At 36.7% G+C, this 21026-nt stretch overlaps 1 protein-coding gene across 9 annotated transcripts in view; it reads left to right on the top strand.

The window, feature by feature from the left end:
* Positions 1 to 21026, top strand: part of atp2b2 (ATPase plasma membrane Ca2+ transporting 2) — a 316595-nt gene that overhangs the window by 166658 nt on the left and 128911 nt on the right. For all 9 annotated transcript variants that reach the window (XM_062037840.1, XM_062037839.1, XM_062037833.1 and 6 more), the window contains one exon: positions 13470 to 13670. In XM_062037840.1, coding sequence (XP_061893824.1) covers positions 13470 to 13670 — 201 coding nt within the window. The remainder of the gene's footprint in view (positions 1 to 13469; positions 13671 to 21026) is intronic.

Consider the following 21026-nt stretch of genomic DNA (forward strand, 5'->3'; position numbering starts at 1 on the left):
TGGGCACTAATACACCCCCATACATCACAGATACTGGCTTTTGAACTTTGCGACAAGAACAATCCGGATGGTTCTTTTCCTCTTTGGTCCGGAGGACACGATGTCCACCGTTTCCATAAACAATTTGAAATGTGGACTCGTCAGACCACAGAACAATTTTCTACTTTGCATCAGTCCATCTTAGATGAGCTCGGGCCCAGAGAAGCCGGCGGCGTTTCTGGGTGTTGTTGATAAATGGTTTTCGCTTTGCATAGTAGAGTTTTAACTTGCACTTACAAATGTAGTAACCAACTGTAGTTACTGACAGTGGTTTTCTGAAGTGTTCCTGAGCGCATGTGGTGATATCCTTTACACACTGATGTCGGTTTTTGATACAGTACCCCCTAAAGGGATCCAAAGTCACGGGCATTCAATGTTACGTGCAGTGATTTCTCCATGACGTGTGTTTTGCTGTTTTTAAAGACCATACTGCAAAACCCCCAAGGACATACTGTACTGTACAGTATTGTTTTATATGATGCACAGTCTTTCTTTAGTCAAACCCTTACTAAGTTGTTGTGATAGCAGTTTTTTGTCCTCAAATTACACCAGCTTGGACATCTTTGCTCGGCTGTGATGAGCACTGCAGTCCTTAGTCAACATTTGCGCCTCGTTTCATCATAAAAATGTGCTTTATAGGTAAAAATGCAAATATGAAAACATTATTAGAGTGTCTTGCAACTAAGAATAAGTGCAGTCTCTGCTTTAGTCTGTGCATCGTCACTCTTTAATGATCAGGTTTGAACTGAACTAATATTCACAACTCATACCTACCGCTTTTGTGTGTGTGTGTGTGTGTGTGTGTGTGTGTGTGTGTGTGTGTGTGTGTGTGTGTGTGTGTGTGTGTGTGTGTTGTTCGCCAGACATTACAGGATGATGCACTTTAATCATATGTGAGATTGTTATGCGCCATCAGTGCATCAGCCCACTATTTCTGTCCCAAAGTGCACATCCTGCACCATTAGATGGAACAAAGTATGAATACCACTTGAAGTAAGACCGCTCTGCACTCGTGTATTAGAAGAGTACTTCATGATTACAGCAGTGGTGTTATTTAAGGAGTAATTATCATGTATACCGCGTTTATTTTAGACCAAAGGAAGGGTGCTCAGTATCGATAAAAACGTCCCTTTGATTTGTTCGATTGAAAAATAATTTTGTGTTTGCCAGGAATGTGCATTCCAAAGTGGGGAGCAACTGGGTGTCTTTCATTTGTCCCTGATGCAAGCAGACCGTAACTGCCCAAAGTAGTGCAGATATATCCAGCGAAATGTTATTTTTTCGTGGATAATGTAACCATCTAACAGTAAGTTTAAACATGCATCCTTTGTTTATTTCTCTTTTGTTTTATTGATATATATATATATATATATATATATATATATATATATATATATATATATACACACACTTTAGAGTTTAGAAGTAACTATTATTTTTGTATTGATAATAAAAATTAAAAACACATTTGTACTGTTTCAGTAATTTTATGTGCCAAATATTACAAAACCCAAAAACCAGTGAAGTTGGCACATTGTGTAAATGGTGAATAAAAACAGAATACAATGATTTGCAAATCCTTTTCACCTTACATTAAATTGAATAGACTGCAAAGACAAGATATTTAATGTTCCAACTGGAAAACTTTATTTTTTGCAAATATTAGCTAATTTGGAATTTGATGCCTGCTACATGTTTCAAAAAAGCTGGCACAAGTGGGAAAAAAAAGACTGAGAAAGTTGAGGAATGCTCATCAAACACTTATTTGGAACATCCCACAGGTGAACAGACTAATAGGGAACAGGTGGGTGCCATGATTGGGTGTAAAAGCAGCTTCCATGAAATGCTCAGTCATTCACAAACAAGGATGGGACAAGGGTCATCAGTTTGAGCAAATTGTCCAACAGTTTAAGAACTAGCTCAACTAGCTATTGCTAGGACTTTAGGGATTTCACCATCAACAGTCCATAATATCATCAAAAGGTTCAAAGAATCTGAATAAATCACTGCACGTAAGTGGCAAGGCTGTGACCTTCGATTGACCTTTGCGGTACTGCATCAAAAGCCGACATCAGTGTGTAAAGGATATCACCACGTGGTCTCAGGAATACTTCAGAAAACCACTGTCAGTAACTACAGTTCGTCGCTACATCTGTAAGTGCAAGTTAAAACTCTACTATGCAAAGCGAAAGCCATTTATCAACAACACCCAGAAACGCTTCGCTGGGCCCGAGCTCATCTAGGATGGACTAATGCAAAGTGGAAAAGTGTTCTGTGGTCAGATGACAAACATTTCAAATTGTTTTTGGAAACTGTGGACGTCGTGTCCTCCGGACCAAAGAGGATAAAAAAACATCCGGACTGTTATAGGCACAAATTTCAAAAGCCAGCATCTGTGATGGTATGGGGGTGTATTAGTGCCCAAGTCATGGGTAACTTACACATCTGTGAAGGCGCCATTAATGCTGAAAGGTACATACAGGTTTTGGAGCAACATATTTTGCCATCCAAGCAACGTTATCATGGAGGCCCCTGCTTATTTCAGCAAGACAATGCTAAGCCACGTGTTACAACAGGAAGGCTTAATACTAAAAGAGTACGGGTACTAGACTGGCCTGCCTGTAGTCCAGACCTGTCTCCCATTGAAAATGTGTGGCGCATTATGAAGCCTAAAATACCACAACGGAGACCCCGGACTGTTGAACAACTTAAGCTGTACATCAAGCAAGAATGGGAAATAATTCCACCTGAAAAGCTTCAAAAATTGTTCTCCTCAGTTCCCAAACGTGTACTGAGTGTTGTTAAAAGGAAAGGCCATGTAACACAGTGGTAAAAATGCCCCTGTGCCAACTTATTGGCCATGTGTTGCTGCCATTAAATTCTAAGGTAATGATTATTTGCAAAAAAAAAAATCAAAAAAAATTCTCAGTTCAAATATTAAATGAATATAAGTTAAAAAGGATTTGCAAATCATTGTATTCTGTTTTTATTTATTAATTTCACATCGTGCCAACTTCACTAGTTTTGGGTTTTGTATATAAATGATAGTAATAATGTTCCAATTATAGTAATAACAAAAATTCGTATATATGTTAGATTTTTTAATCATTATATTAGTCTATTTATACCTGCATTGTCCTTTCCATTCTTACACTTTCCACCATTGTAACTGAGCTACTGTGTTGAATAATTTCCCTTGTGGATCATTAAAGTTGGTCTAAGTCTAAGTCTGTCTAATGGCAAAAGCAATAATGGCATTGCAGTGGTGAAGAATTAAAAAAATAATACATGTAACTTTTTTTTAATATTTTACAATACAAACAATAATACATTGTAAATTGTCAGTAAATCAAACAAAAAATACAATTAATTAATTTCAGCTCTTAATACCACAAAAAACACAGTAAAAATATTACATTTCATTTAAAAAAATACAATAACACATGAACTACATACATTTCAGCATATTTAAGTACCAAGGAATGCACTATAAAAACATGATGTATCATTAAATGGAGTGTGATAACTAAATAAATAAGCGTTATTCATTATCTTCAAAGGTTCTGTATGAAAGCAATTATTTTTGTTAATAATAAATGAGTGCTTTAAAAATTACAATATAATTTTTAGGCACGAATGAAAAGCACATATTCTTAAAAAAAATGTGCACCGTTATACGTTGCTCAATACCGGGGTAGAGAGGAATATACGTTAGGTCAGGAAAAAACAGAGGCTATTTCATCCCTACAAGCCTATTGACTTGTAGAGATGAAATATTAACATTGCTGTATGTATACTTTTGATCCAGCAGATTTGATCTTATTTTCAGTAGATCCATAATAAATTCATAAAAGAACCAAACTTCATGAATGTTTTTTGTGACCAACAAGTATGTGCTCCAATCACTCTATCACAAAAAATAAGAGTTGTAGAAATTATTTGAAACTCAAGACAGCCATGACATTATATTCTTTACAAGTGTATGTAAACTTTTGACCATGACTGTATATGTATATATAGTCGAGGTTTCTGTGGTTTATCCGTTACACAGTGCTCAATACCGGGGTAGAGCGGAATTTACGTTGGAACAAAACACAGAGGCTATTTATGAAATAGTTTCTGTGTTTTTTTCCTGACCTAACATACACTACCGTTCAAAAGTTTGGGGTCACCCAAACAATTTTGTGGAGTAGCCTTCATTTCTAAGAACAAGAATAGACTGTCGAGTTTAAGATGAAAGTTCTCTTTTTCTGGCCATTATGAGCGTTTAATTGACCCTACAAATGTGATGCTCCAGAAACTCAATCTGCTCAAAGGAAGGTCAGTTTTGTAGCTTCTGTAACGAGCTAAACTGTTTTCAGATGTGTGAACATGATTGCACAAGGGTTTTCTAATCATCAATTAGCCTTCTGAGCCAATGAGCAAACACATTGTACCATTAGAACACTGGAGTGATAGTTGCTGGAAATGGGCCTCTATACACCTATGTAGATATTGCACCAAAAACCAGACATTTGCAGCTAGAATAGTCATTTACCACATTAGCAATGTATATTCATATATCCATATGAATACCCCATCGGACCCTCCATGCGTGGCGCTCCAGACTATAATTGATAGCTGTGGTCTTACACAAATAATAAATGAACCCACGCATCGCAACGGTAATACGATAGATCTAGTGCTTGTCAGGGGTGTCACCACCTCTAAAGTTACGATACTCCCGTACACTAAAGTAATGTCCGATCATTACCTTATAAAATTCGAAGTTCGGACTCATTGTCAACAAACTAATAATAATAATAATAACTACTATAGCAGCCGCAACATTAATACTGCCACAACGACGACTCTTACTGACCTACTGCCTTCAGTAATGGCACCTTTCCCAAATTATGTGGGCTCTATTGATAACCTCACTAACAACTTTAACGACGCCCTGCGCGACACCATTGATATTGTAGCACCGCTAAAGCTAAAAAGGGCCCCTAAAAGGCGTACCCCATGGTTTACAGAAGAAACTAAAGCCCAGAAATTATCATGTAGAAAGCTGGAACGCAAATGGCGTGCGACTAAACTTGAGGTTTTCCATCAAGCATGGAGTGATAGTTTAATAACTTATAAACGCATGCTTACCTCAGCTAAAGCTAAATATTACTCAAATCTCATCCACCTCAACAAAAATGATCCTAAATTTTTGTTTAGTACAGTAGCATCGCTAACCCAACAAGGGACTCCTCCCAGTAGCTCCACCCACTCAGCAGATGACTTTATGAATTTCTTTAATAAGAAAATTGAACTCATCAGAAAAGAGATTAAAGACAATGCATCCCAGCCACAACTGGGTTCTATTAACACAAATATGACTGTATATACGACGGACATTGCCCTCCAAAATAGTTTCTCTCTCTTTGATGAAATAACATTGGAGGAATTGTTAAAATGTGTAAATGGGACAAAACAAACAACATGTTTACTTGACCCAATTCCTGGGAAACTTATCAAGGAGCTTTTTGTTTTATTAGGTCCATCAGTGTTAAATATTATAAACCTATCACTTTCCTCTGGTACTGTTCCTCTAGCATTCAAAAAAGCGGTTATTCATCCTCTACTCAAAAGACCTAACCTCGATCCTGACCTCATGGTGAACTACCGGCCGGTGTCTCACCTTCCGTTTATCTCGAAAATTCTCGAAAAAATTGTCGCACAGCAGCTAAATGAACACTTAGTGACTAACAATCTCTGTGAACCTTTTCAATCCGGTTTCAGGGCAAATCACTCTACGGAGACAGCCCTCGCAAAAATGACTAATGATCTATTGCTGACGATGGATTCTGATGCTTCATCTATGTTGCTGCTTCTTGATCTTAGCGCCGCTTTCGATACTGTTGATCATAATATTTTATTAGAGCGTATCAAAACGCGTATTGGGATGTCAGACTTAGCCTTGTCTTGGTTTAACTCTTATCTTACTGACAGGATGCAGTGTGTCTCCCATAACAATGTGACCTCGGACTATGTTAAGGTAACGTGCGGAGTTCCCCAGGGTTCAGTTCTTGGCCCTGCACTCTTTAGTATTTACATGCTGCCGCTAGGTGACATTATACGCAAATACGGTGTTAGCTTTCACTGTTATGCTGATGACACCCAACTCTACATGCCCCTAAAGCTGACCAACACGCCGGATTGTAGTCAGCTGGAGGCGTGTCTTAATGAAATTAAACAATGGATGTCCGCTAACTTTTTGCAACTCAACGCTAAGAAAACGGAAATGCTGATTATCGGTCCTGCTCAACACCAACATCTATTTAATAATACCACCTTAACATTTGACAACCAAACAATTAAACAAGGCGACTCGGTAAAGAATCTGGGTATTATCTTCGACCCAACTCTCTCGTTTGAGTCACACATTAAGAGTGTTACTAAAACGGCCTTCTTTCATCTCCGTAATATCGCTAAAATTCGTTCCATTTTGTCCACAAGCGATGCTGAGATCATTATCCATGCGTTCGTTACATCTCGTCTCGATTACTGTAACGTATTATTTTCGGGCCTCCCTATGTCTAGCATTAAAAGATTACAGATGGTACAAAATGCGGCTGCTAGACTTTTGACAAAAACAAGAAAGTTTGATCATATTACGCCTATACTGGCTCACTTGCACTGGCTTCCTGTGCACCTAAGATGCGACTTTAAGGTTTTACTACTTACGTATAAAATACTACACGGTCAAGCTCCTGCCTATCTTGACGATTGTATTGTACCATATGTCCCGACAAGAAATCTGCGTTCAAAGAACTCCGGCTTATTAGTGATTCCCAGAGCCCAAAAAAAGTCTGCGGGCTATAGAGCGTTTTCTATTCGGGCTCCAATACTATGGAATGCCCTCCCGGTAAAAGTTAGAGATGCTACCTCAGTAGAAGCATTTAAGTCTCATCTTAAAACTCATTTGTATACTCTAGCCTTTAAATAGACTCCCTTTTTAGACCAGTTGATCTGCCGTTTCTTTTCTTTTCTTTTCTACTCTGCTCCGGGGTGGACCGCTAGCCTGTCCATCAGATGGGGACATCTCTACGCTGCTGACCCGTCTCCACTCGGGATGGTTCCCGCTGGCCCCACCATGGACTGGACTTTCGCTGATGTGTTGGACTTTCACAATATTATATCAGACCCACTCGACACCGAGGATGTCGTTGTGGCTTGTACAGCCCTTTGAGACACTAGTGATTTAGGGCTATATAAATAAACATTGATTGATTGATTGATTGATAGAGTGTATTTCTTTAAAGTTAAGACTAGTTTAAAGTTATCTTCATTGAAAAGTACAGTGCTTTTCCTTCAAAAATAAGGACATTTCAATGTGACCCCAAACTTTTGAACGGTAGTGTATATATACAGTATGTAAACATACCAAAGAGTCATACCAAAGACTATAAAAATCGGACCCATTACCTCTCTGCTTGACACTCAGCATCAAGGGTTGGAATTGGGGGTTAAATCGCCAAAAATGATTCCCGGGCGCGGCCACCGCCGCTGCTCACTGCTCCCCTCACCTCCCAGGGGGGTGATCAAGGGTGATGGGTCAAATGCAGAGAATAATTTCGCCACACCTCGTGTGTGTGTGTGTGACAATCATTGGTACTTTAACTTTAATTTAAAAATCAGACTTTTACCACAATATTGTCTTTTTTTTTCTTTCTTATAAAATAGTGACATTTTTTGAGTAAAATAATGACTTTTATCATAATTTTGCCAAGTAAAATTCAGATTGTTATTATAACATTGCCAGAATATAAAAATTTAGACTTTTGTTGAGTAAAATTACGACTCTTTTCATAAACTGGCCAAAATGTTAAGCTTCTCTTGTAAAACTGCGACTGTTATTGAGTGAAATTCCAACTTTTATCATGATATTGCACGAATGCTCCGTTTGTCTTGTATAATTTGGACTGGCGTCGAGTAAAGTTTAGGGCACGCAGATTAGCATATTTATCGATTGCTGCCACAGCAGAATAATAAAGCTTTCGCCGCAAATGAGCAAATGTGTTTATTGATAAAAGTCCATTAAAGGTCATCAATTGTGCTGAAAATGACTTCGGCTGTAACTGTAGCGGTAGCTGTAGGTTTACCAGGCGACACACACACACACACACACACACACACACACACACACACACACACACACACACACACACACACACACACACACACACACACACACACACACACACACACACACACAGACACACACGTGTTGGCGGTCACGACTCCCCGAGATGCACGTGCACACACGTGTGATGCGTGGAGATCAATGAGAGTGCACGCTAGGTCCTCTCCCAGAGACAATTAAAAGGGAATAGATAATGAGCCTTTTATAGATGTGATCTATTTGGAAGCAGGGCATTCTCCAACCGTCGTCTATTCACGTCTTCACTTCACACGTCACATTTTTTTTGGGGGGCGCAAATGCTATGCGACAATGCATGTCATGCTGCGGCGGCGTTATCAGGTGCAATCCAGGGACACTCCTGGGAGACCCGGTGACGCACAACGGCATGACATCATGTATTCTGAGAGAGAACCCAGTACATACTCTGCATGGTGTATGTCGCGTGCTAGCAGAACAGCGATATGTTTATGATCGCGGTTTGCGGCGTTGAAAAGGAGCGCGTGTATTATTAATATCAAGTTGCCGAGGAGGTCAGCGTGCTTCTTTCTCCAGCAGCGTTATATAAGTAAGGATGGCTCCGTGACTCAAAGTGCTAATTAGAGCCAGGCAGGAATGGAGGAGAAGGAGAACATCGATGACGGAGCTGAGCGAAGTAAAGACCCAAAGTGGAAAAGTCACTATAAGGGTGTCCCCATCTGATGTTGATATCAGCAAGAAAATATGTGTCGGATGATATCGGCTTGTATATCAAAATCTCCGATGCAAACAGTCGTGCAGCGTGTTTACTTTTGCAAACCTGCAAATGTCCTCCTATAAGCACTAGTGTGGTCCCGATAACGGTACCGGTACCAAAATGTATTTCGATATTTTTCGGTACTTTTCGATACTTTTCTAAATAAAGGGGACCACAAAAAATGGCATTATTGGCTTTGTTAAACTACATTAAACATATGTTTCTTTTTTTTGTTTTTTGTTTTTGTTGCACTTAAATTATTTTTTATTTTTTTCATTGTATTTTTATTGACATCCAGCATCAGACATTCCTATCCATTACATCATATTCACATACATCATATATCTGTTGTCTGCCCTAAATGTCAAAATATTTTTTGTTTATATCCCAACCATACTACCCACCCCCCACTCCCCAAAAAAGAAAGAAACAGCAAAAAAAAACAAAGTAGTATCTACAAATACATCAATTAAATAAACAAAAAAAGAAATAATACATTAATAATAATAATAATCAGAAATAAAATAATAAAAAAATATAAACATATATATATATATATATATATATATATATATATATATATATATATATATATATATATATATATATATATATATATATATATATATATATATATATATATATATATATATGTTTCTTATTGCAAGTTTTTCCTTAAATAAAATAGTGAACATATAAGACAACTTATCTTTTATTAGTAAGTAAGCAAACAAAGGCTCCTAATTTAGTCTGTTGATGTATGCAGTAACATATTGTGTCATTTATCATTATATTATTTTGTCAACATTATTAAGGACAAGCTGTAAAAATTGATTATTAATCTACTTGTTCATTTACTGTTAATATCTGCTTACTTTCTCTTTTAACATGTCCTATCTATACTTCTGTTAAAATGTAATAATCACTTATTCTCCTGTTGTTTGATACTTTACATTAGTTTTGGATGATACCACAAATTTGTCATGATCCGTGGTCCGGATCATGTTTTAGTTATGTTCTGTTAGTTTTGGACTCTTTTAGTTCCTGTTTGACACCTGAGTTTGTTTTAGTTACCATGGCTACTTATGATTTTCACCTGCCTCTGGTGTTCAGGACGCACACCTGCTTCTAATCAGAGGACTATTTAAGCCTGCCTTTGCCAGTCAGTCGTCCTGGCGTCATTATTGGTTTCATGCCACAGTTTTGTGTTTGTTCTATGCCATAGTTAATGCTAGTTGTTTCATGCCACAGTTTCATGTTTGTTTCATGCCACAGTTTCGTGTTTGTTCTATGCCATAGTTAATGCTAGTTGTTTCATGCCACAGTTTCATGTTTGTTTCATGCCACAGTTTCGTGTTTGTTGTATGCCATAGTTAATGCTAGTCGTTTCATGCCACAGTTTCGTGTTTGTTTCATGCCAGAGTTTTGTGAGGTTCATGTCTATAGTTTCATGTCCTAAGTTTTTGCCTTAGCTTCCGCGTGCGATATACACGCTTGCCTTCGGGTTGTTTTCAGTTTTGTACCTCGTTGAGTGTTTCTTAAAATTCAATCATGTTCCTACCTGCAAGTCCTGTCCGGAGTCGTCCGTTTGCCTTCCTGGGAGAACGACCCCGCAGTAAGCGAAAACCCCGTCGTGACAAAATGTAGGTATCGATGCGATACCAAATAGTTACAGGATCATAATTCAAGTCCTCATATGTCCAGAGACACATTTCCTGAGTTTATAAACATAATATGATTATTTTTTTAAATGATTTTGTGATGCTAATTTTTTTTGATGTATTCATAGTAGTATCGTCAAGATATGCTCCTTTACTTGGTATCATTACAGTGGATGTCAGGTGTAGATCCACCCATGGCATTTGTTTACATTCAGGAACGGCGTCATTAGCGGTGACGCCGGTGAGCTATTGTATCCTCCTACGGTGTGGAATGAAGCATGTTTAGCTATTCCTCTTCCTGCAGGGATGATACTTGTAACAAACGTACTTTATTTGTCACCATGGGGACCAGGATTAGTGATTTAGAAGTAGCTAAAACACTGCAGACTGGGGCTGGATGTTAGCTGCTAGCTAGCTAGCCATGTCTTAAAGCACCTCTTCCTGAGGGCGTTTCAGTGTTATAACTTCTCCTTTATCGTTAGTTTTTAAGCCAAAATGCGTCCATTCTCCCTTTTCTGTCCACACACTGTGTCTGCTTGTAAGTACTCCGTGATTGTGCGCTGCCGAACATGCTCCTCTGCTCGTAAAACCAGCAATGTCATGACGCGACGACGATGCGTCGTCATGCCCATTAAAAAAAAAGGAGGGGGGTGGGGGGACCGGTACTTTTTAGAGGTGGTATAGTACCGAATATGATTCATTAGTATCGTGGTACTATACTAATACCGGTATACCGTACAACCCTAATAAGCTCACAAGGTTGGTATTTTATTTCTATTTCAAGTCATTTACAAAAGGTAAACATGGTAGGCCATAGGCTGCCAGGAGCTAGCAGCTACACAACAGCTGAGCACATAATAGCACACGAGCTAGACGTACGTAATAAGCGTCCCGAATTGAACAATATTGCGGTCTAAAACAGCACATTTGTCAATGTAAACAAGTATCAAATGATTAGAGTTGCAATTTTCATTACACGTACAAAGCCTCAAAAGCTGACGGATATTAGAAAATATCCAGTAACAAACGTGTCCGGTGCCAAGATTGGTTGTTTCTGATTGGTTTAAATTGTCTTCCGTGGTTGGTTAAATGTCGGCACAGTGGATTGATGGCTCGGTCTGGGATTGGTTATTTCGATCTGTCTGTACAGCGATTTGAAAAAATAGTTTTCTGTCTGTAACTCCCCCTTACCTTTCCGGCCTCCGTAGCTCCCACTCCCTCCCCTCTGTTGCAAGTTTTGTGGATTCTATGGAACATGTTTATGTGTGCTATGCTATGAGTTTTTTTTCCCTTGGCCTCAGTCTGGCCACCCTCCCTGGAGTCCAGTTTTTGACAGAATTTTTTTTTTACTTTAAACTTTAAACATTTTTACCCTTATTATAACCTATTTTTGTCTCATAATATTCATATTATTGTTAAATTCATACCCATCAAAATGTACTATTCAAATATTTGAAAATACATTATTTTAGTTCTGTATTTCATGTGCAGGTGTGTCCAATTCCATTCCAATTGTATTGCACTGTTGCGAATCATACAGATGATAAATATTTTATTATTTTATTTAATAATTTTGTATATATTTTTTTAGACTCCCTTGACACCTTAGTTTGTTTAAAAAAAATATGTATATTAGTATTAAACTAATACGATGCACATTTTCAGACTTTAAAAAAACTAATATGTTTGCCCTTATTATATATATATATATATATATATATATATATATATATATATATATATATATATATATATATATATATATATATATATATATATGTATATATGTATATATATGTATATATATATATATATATATATTACAGTCGTGGTCAAAACATAATGTAACGGCTGTCATGAGTTTCCAATAATTTCTACAACTCTTATTTTTTTGTGATAGAGTGATTGGCGCACAAAAAACATTCATGAAGTTTGGTTCTTTTATGAATTTATTATGGGTCTACTGAAAATGTGACCAATTTTGGTGGGTCAAAAGTATACATACAGCAATGTTAATATTTGGTTACATGTCCCTTGGCAAGTTTCACTGCAATAAGGCACTTTTAGTAGCCATCCACAAGCTTCTGGCAAGCTTCTGGTTGAATTGTTGACCACTCCTCTTGACAAAATTGGTGAAGTTCAGCTAAATGTGTTGGTTTTTCTGACATGGACTTGTTTCTTCAGCATTGTCCACACGTTTAAGTCAGAACTTTCGGAAGGCCATTCTAAAACCTTAATTCTAGCCTGATTTAGCCATTCCTTTACCACTTTTGCCGTGTGTTTGCGGTCATTGTCCTGTTGGAACACCCAACTGCGCCCAAGACCCAACCTCCGGGCTGATGATTTTAGGTTGTCCTGAAGAATTTGGAGGTAATCCTCCTTTTTCATTGTCCCATTTACTCTCTGTAAAGCACCAGTTCCATTGGCAGCAAAACAGGCCCACAGCATAATACTACCACCACCATGCTTGACGGTAGGCTTGGTGTTCCTGGGATTAAAGGCCTCACCTTTTCTCCTCCAAACATATTGCTGGGTATTGTGGCCGAACAGCTCAATTTTTGTTTCATCTGACATCACATGGACAACGATAAGACCTTCTAGGGGAAATTCTGCTCGTCAGCAGGGAAACCTGCAAAACAGGCTTGTAGGGATGAGATAGGAAAAAAACCACAGAGGTTAACGTGTATATATATATATATATATATATATATAATTATATATTATTATATTTTTACATTATTTTCCCAAGATGATTACCGTGTTGTTGTTGCTAAATACTGTTCTTTTCTCTACTTTACAAGTTGGTTTGTTTTAACACCGTCCAACCTCTTCTTGACCATGCTTGTGTCCTCGTGTCTTTCAGGCCTGGAAGGTGTCCAAGGCGACCTGGACAAGAGGAAAGAAATATTTGGAAAAAACTTGATACCTCCAAAGACGCCAAAAACCTTCCTGCAGCTGGTATGGGAGGCCCTGCAGGACGTCACACTCATCATCCTGGAGGTGGCAGCCCTCATTTCCCTGGGCCTCTCCTTCTACCACCCGCCTGGAGAGAGCAACGGAGAGTGTGAGTGGTGTCACATGACCTACACATACCTGTTTGCTGCTCCTATCTTACCTCCGCCGGGCACCATTTGTTGCAAATCAAGGGTCTTAGATCTGGAATCAATCTGTTGATATGAGCTCAGATGATGACATCATCACACAATCTGTTTTAATAACTGGTGAATTAGCATACATTCACTGTATGTTCCAAATGCGGGTTTGTTTCAGAAGTCAAAACTTCGAGGTTAGAGGTCAAGATGAGAGTCAGGGTAAAAGTGCAAAATGCTAATGTTTTTTGCGCTCCCTTTCTTTACATCAAATCTGCCTAGTAACAAGGTCAGAAATTATTTTTGCGTCAAACCGCATGAAGTCATACCCTAAATTTAGTTTCAAGGGATTTCAAAATCTAGATTAAAAGTATAGCATATCAAATATAATGATGAACATAATCATAATACAGCAACACAGCATTAAAACCAGAGGTGCCCCGATCCGATATATTTAACAGATAATATCGGTCCGGTATCATCGAAGAAAACAAGTCTTGGATGGTATCGGCTTGCATTTAAAATGTCCGATAAAAGCGCCTATACAAGCACGGGTTTACTTGTGCAAAGCTTTACAGCCAGATAACATCTACCGTATTTTCCGGACTATAAGGCGCACTTAAAATCCTTTTTTCCCCCTCAAAACTCGACAGTGTGCCTTATAACCCGGTGTGCCTCATGTACGGAATAATTCTGGTTTTGCTTACCGACCTCGAAGCAATTTTATTTGGTATGTGGTGTAATGATAAGTGTGACCAGTAGATGGCAGTCACACACAATGGATACGTGTAGACTGCAATATGACTCAAGTAAACAACACCAACATTTTATATGTTCCATTGAAAATATAGAACATTACACACAGCGATCAAAAATCTATCAAAATGTTTTGGTACAACTTCCGTAAGCTATGAAGCCGCACCGCCTGATGTGCTTCAACATATGAGTATTATGGTGTGTGTATAAAGACAAATTATCTGGCGTTTTGTTTCGCAATATTATGCAAAAGCAACTTTTCTTTCCTTCTGGCACCTGCTGATCTGTATTTGGGATCTGCATAAGTCCTGAAAATGTGCGCGCATCCGCCATTGTAGTCCGTGTCGACACCGTAGTCAAAAAGCTTCTTCTTTTTCTCTATCTTCTTGTTATGGGACATTCATCCTCCGCTGTTGCCATTTCTAATATAAAGTAGTGTAAAGTTCTTACTTATATCTGTCAGTAAACTTGCCATGAAAGCGCTAAAACATACCGGTGTAGTGAGTTTACATTATTCACCCAAGGAACTTTAGTTATTAGAGAGTTCCGGTCGGACGGTTTTTCACGAGACACATTTCCGGTGTGGTTGTTTCCGGATGAGGAGATGCTGCTCTGTTGATTGAAGTAAAGTCTGAATGTCATTAAAAGAGTTAGTTCCATCTTTTTGACACTTCTTCCACTCCCGTCCTTGCACGCTACACCGCTACGACAAATATGACGGGGAGAAGACGCTGTCGAAGGTGAGCCACCTAAATAAGACCGCCCACAAAACGGTGCATCCTGAAGCGATTGTCAGAACGCAGCTTGAAGATGATCTGTAAAACATAATCCATGCAACATTTTGACCAAAGAACCACCATAACATGTTATGTAGACCACAAGGAAGTGCTTTACATTTAGAAAAAAAAGAAAATAATATGACTCCTTTAATGCGCCCTATGGTGCGCCTTATATATGAAAAAAGATTAAAAAATGGAGAATTCATCGACAGTGCGCCTTATGGTCCGGAAAATACGGTAAATGTCCTCTAATAAGCACACAAGGTTGGTTTTTCCTTCTATTTTAGTCAAGCCATTTTAAAAGTTATAATGGTAGGTTTATAGGCAACTAGGAGTTAGCAGCTACACAACAGCTAACTAAGCACATAATAGCACACAAGCTAGACATACATAGTAAGTGTCCTTAATTGAACAATATTGGAGTCCAAAACATCACAGTTTTCAAAATAAACAAGTATAACATAATTATAGTTGCATATTACCCATGCAAAGTCTCCAATGCAGACACGGACTAATAGGACTAATAGACTCAAAAACTATTTTGTCCCACACGCCATCAGACTCTACAACTTCTCTGTGGGGGGGAGGGGCTACTAGGATGACAGGGGATGCAAAACAATAACATATGCCCCCATTATTTATTATTTACTTTTTACTTTTTTAATTCCATCTCAATTCTGTACTCTGCTGCTGGAATATACATTTTCCTGAGAGAACTCTCCTGAAGGAATCAATAAAGTACTATCCATCTATATATCTATCCATCCATCCATCTATCCATTAGAAAGTATCCAGTAACAAACGTGTCCACATGATCAAACTTACTGCGTCGTGAGCTTAACTCAATGCATTATTATGAATTCTGGGTGTCGCCAAAACAAAAATTAACACTGCACTTCAAAAGCATAAAATTCGTAATTTCCCTTCTTAATAAATGTATGTACTTATGTGCAAATATTAGCTCATTTGGAATTGGAAAACTGTGAACCTCGTGTCCTCCGGACTAAAGAGGAAAAGAACCATCCGGACTGTTATAGGTGCAAAGTTGAAAAGCCAGCATCTGTGATGGTATGGGGGTGTATTAGTGCCCAAGGCATGGGTAACTTACACATCTGTGGAGGCACCATTTATGCTGAAAGGTACATACAGGTTTTGGAGCAACATATGTTGCCATCCAAGCAACGTCTTTTTCATGGACGCCCCTGCTTATTTCAGCAAGACAATGCCAAGCCGCGTGTTACAACAGCGTGGCTTCGTAGTAAAAGAGTGCGGGTACTAGACTGGCCTGCCTGTAGTCCAGACCTGTCTCCCATTGAAAATGTGGTGCACAATATGAAGCCTAAAATACCACAACTGTACATCAAGCAAGAATGGGAAATAATTCCACCTAAAAAGCTTCAAAAATCGGTCTCCTCAGTTCCCAAACATTTACTGAGTGCTGTTAAAAGGAAAGGCCATGTAACACATAGGTAAAAATGCCCCTGTGACAACTTTTTTGCAATGTGTTGCTGCCATTAAATTCTTAGTTAATGATTATTTGAAAAAAAACAAGTTTCTCAGTTGGAACATTAAATATCTTGTCTTTGCAGTCTATTCAATTGAATGTAAGTTGAAAAGGATTTGCAAATCATTGTATTCTGTTTTTATTTACGATTTACACAACGTGCCAACTTCACTGGTTTTGTGTCTTGTACTTAAGGCTTCAATATCAGTATTGTATAGGAAGTGAAAACGTCGTATGGAGATACCCCTTATTAATGACAATGACTCATGCCTCATGTCAAATAGCAATTGGGTGCTTTGAGAAGACACCCAACCATCCTGCAGGGGGCGTTATTCATTTCCTACAGAAGCTGATTTGTGCCAAAACTACACATTCGATTTCCATGAAACTTTGGCACATTTATCGAACAATAACCTGTTAAATTTGGTTGGATTCTGAATGAAGGTGTGTATACTTTCAAGCATTACAGTCCACTCGCAGCGGAGAACAATGGGAGTCTCTCTGTGATCCTGTGACTTACCGAGCAAACCTGAAGGCGTTAGATGCCAATGAGGTGCTGAGTCAGACAAATAACCTTGAGCGCCCACTGTCCATACATTTGCCCCGCGAGCCATGAAACAGGAAATGAAGAGCATAACCAGGCGCTGAGTCAGCAACATAAGTCAGGTCCACCTGCTGCAGGCGCCATTATGAGAGTAATGGACGTGCCGGTAGGGAGTACTCGTCATTTTAAAAGACTGAGAACTTTTGAGAAGGTGACCAAGTTTTATACATGACTTTTTGTTGACATAAGTAAAACTCAAACTAATACGAAAGATAATGGGTTACGTCAGAAATAGAAAAGCACTGAATAACTGCCTTAAAAACTACATCATATTGCTCAGGGGGTTCATCCTAAATATTGACATGGCTGTATTTAAAATGTCAGCTATTTCACATAATTTTACATTAAAAAAGTATTATAACCCAATAATAAATCAGCTAAGCAAAACACAAATACATGTTGTGGAAATGTCATGTATTTCATAAACAAATGTATTCAATTGTTCACCTTTTTACAAACTGAGATAGGCTCCAGCAGCCCCCGTGGCTCCGAAAGGGACATGCGGTATAAAATGGATGGATGGATGGATTGTTTAATATAATGTATTTATTTTATTATTATAATCGTTTGTAAGTTCTAATTTGACATGTTTATTTTACTATTATATTCTGTATGATAAACAGTGTAAAATGCATATACTCTGTAATGAACAAATACTAATACATCTGGATAATTTCAATGGGTTTAAATGAAACACTGGTCTGGGTAACTAAATCAATTAGGGAGCAGTATATTTTTGGGCTAACATTTTTTTTTTTACATTTTACTGATTTTTTTGTTGCCATTTTTACATATCCCTATTTAACCTAATTAATAACTTAGCAGTATTTTATTTGCTCTAAAAATTACAAATGTATTTTTTTTTGTATTTAAAAAAAAACCAAAAACATTTCTTATTATTTCTTTATTTGTTTGTTATATTTTTTAATACATTTTATGTGGAACAAAACATGCAGTATGCTGTATCTCTCTGGGTGAAAATGTTATTAGTATTTTATCATTAGATTTAGTTATTCCTTTAATATCAAATAATTTTGGTGGGGATGGAGAGCATACATACTTCTGGGTAACTGAAGTAGTTTTTTTTTACTAATTAAAAAATATATATATTTAGTACTATTTACCACTCTGATTATTACTACATTTGTTTTAAACTATACTTTTATTGTTAATGCTAGTATACTTTATCAAATTATCTTTACTACATTACATTAAATTAACATTTACTTTTGTAGTTTTATATATATATATATATATATATACATATATATATATATATACATATATATATATATATATATATATATATATATATATATGTATATATGTATATATATATGTATATATATGTATATATATGTATATATATATGTATATATGTATTTAAATGTATATATATATATGTATATATATATATATATATATATATATATATATATATATATATATATATATATATATATATATATATATATATATATATATATATATGTATGTATGGCGTAATATATATATATATATAAAAAAAATATATATATATATCAGTGGCGTGCAGTCACTAGAGGCAGGGGAGGCGGGGCCTCACCTGCCATCATGGAAAGAAAAAAAAAAGAAAAAGAAAAAAAAAAAATTAAATTGTTATATGTATCCAGTGATTATACTAAAGTTATTTTCCATTTAACTTCACCAGTTTTAGATTATTTTATTTTTATTTTCACATTTGCCGTTCAAATACTGAGAAGAGACGGTGCGGTGATCAACAGCCAGTTGAGGCACGTACTGATTTGTGCCTCACAATGGATTGTGACTCGGCGAACTGCTGGCCTGCTGTGCAGTGAGACCGTATTGCTATATGAATTATATTATACATTTCCATAGTTTAGTTAGCTGAGGTATATAATGTACAGTGTATTTTGTCAACAACTGTATGTGTGTCACGTATTTTTAGTGCTGAGTGATCATAAATCTGCTGCGGAGACACACTGTGTGAGGCTCGTATCAATACCCCGCCTCCTGGTGCCAAGCACCTCCGCCGCAGAATGCACCGGCCGACGGGAGCACCGCGGCCACACCAACCAAAGCCCACACCCAAACCCTCCACGTGCAAGACCGAATCCACCCAAAAAAAGTCACTTAGCAAGAAGCCAAAAAGTGCAAAAACAACAATGCTCGCGTTGCAGGAGCCGCGAACGACCGCAGGGACACAACATTAGGTACACCTGCACTGCAGGTTCATATGTTTGTAAATTTGACTGTGATGATGCAGTCGTGCCTCACCAGACATTAACCTCACCGCACGCCACTGATATATATATATATATATATATATATATATATATATATATATATATATATATATATATATATATATGTATGTATGTATGTATGTATGTATGTATGTATGTATGTATGTATGTATGTATGTATGTATGTATGTATGTATGTATGTATGTATGTATGTATGTATGTATGTATGTATGTATGTATGTATGTATGTATGTATGTATATATATATATATATATATATATATATATATATATATATATATATATATATATATATATATATATATATATATATATGTATATATATATGTATATATATATGTATATATATATATGTATATATATATATGTATATATATATGTATATATATATGTATATATATATGTATATATATATATATATTTATATATATATATATATATATATATATATATATATATGTATGTATATATATATGTATGTATATATATATATATATATATATATATATATATATATATATATATATATATATATATATATATATATATATATATATATATATATATATATATATATATGTGTATATATACACTACCGTTCAAAAGTTTGGGGTCACATTGAAATGTCCTTATTTTTGAAGGAAAAGCACTGTACTTTTCAATGAAGATAACTTTAAACTAGTCTTAACTTTAAAGAAATACACTCTATACATTGCTAATGTGGTAAATGACTATTCTAGCTGCAAATGTCTGGTTTTTGGTGCAATATCTACATAGGTGTATAGAGGCCCATTTCCAGCAACTATCACTCCAGTGTTCTAATGGTACAATGTGTTTGCTCATTGGCTCAGAAGGCTAATTGATGATTAGAAAACCCTTGTGCAATCATATTCACACATCTGAAAACCGTTTAGCTCGTTACAGAAGCTACAAAACTGACCTTCCTATAAGCAGATTGAGTTTCTGGAGCATCACATTTGTGGGGTCAATTAAACGCTCAAAATGGCCAGAAAAAGAGAACTTTCATCTGAAACTCGACAGTCTATTCTTGTTCTTAGAAATGAAGGCTATTCCACAAAATTGTTTGGGTGACCCCAAACTTTTGAACGGTAGTATATATATATATATATATATATATATATATATATATATATATATATATATATATATATATATATATATATATATATATATGTATGTATGTATGTATGTATGTATGTATGTATGTATGTATGTATGTATGTATGTATGTATGTATGTATGTATGTATGTATGTATGTATGTATGTATGTATGTATGTATGTATGTATGTATGTGGGGAAAAAAAATCAGGCCTGTTTCATGAGGGGTTTCCTCAATCCTCAGGAGATTTTTTGGCAATCTCCTGAGGATTGAGGAAACCCCTCATGAAACAGGCCTG

Source organism: Entelurus aequoreus, linkage group LG26, assembly GCF_033978785.1.
Source record: "Entelurus aequoreus isolate RoL-2023_Sb linkage group LG26, RoL_Eaeq_v1.1, whole genome shotgun sequence".
Taxonomy (NCBI): domain Eukaryota; kingdom Metazoa; phylum Chordata; class Actinopteri; order Syngnathiformes; family Syngnathidae; genus Entelurus; species Entelurus aequoreus.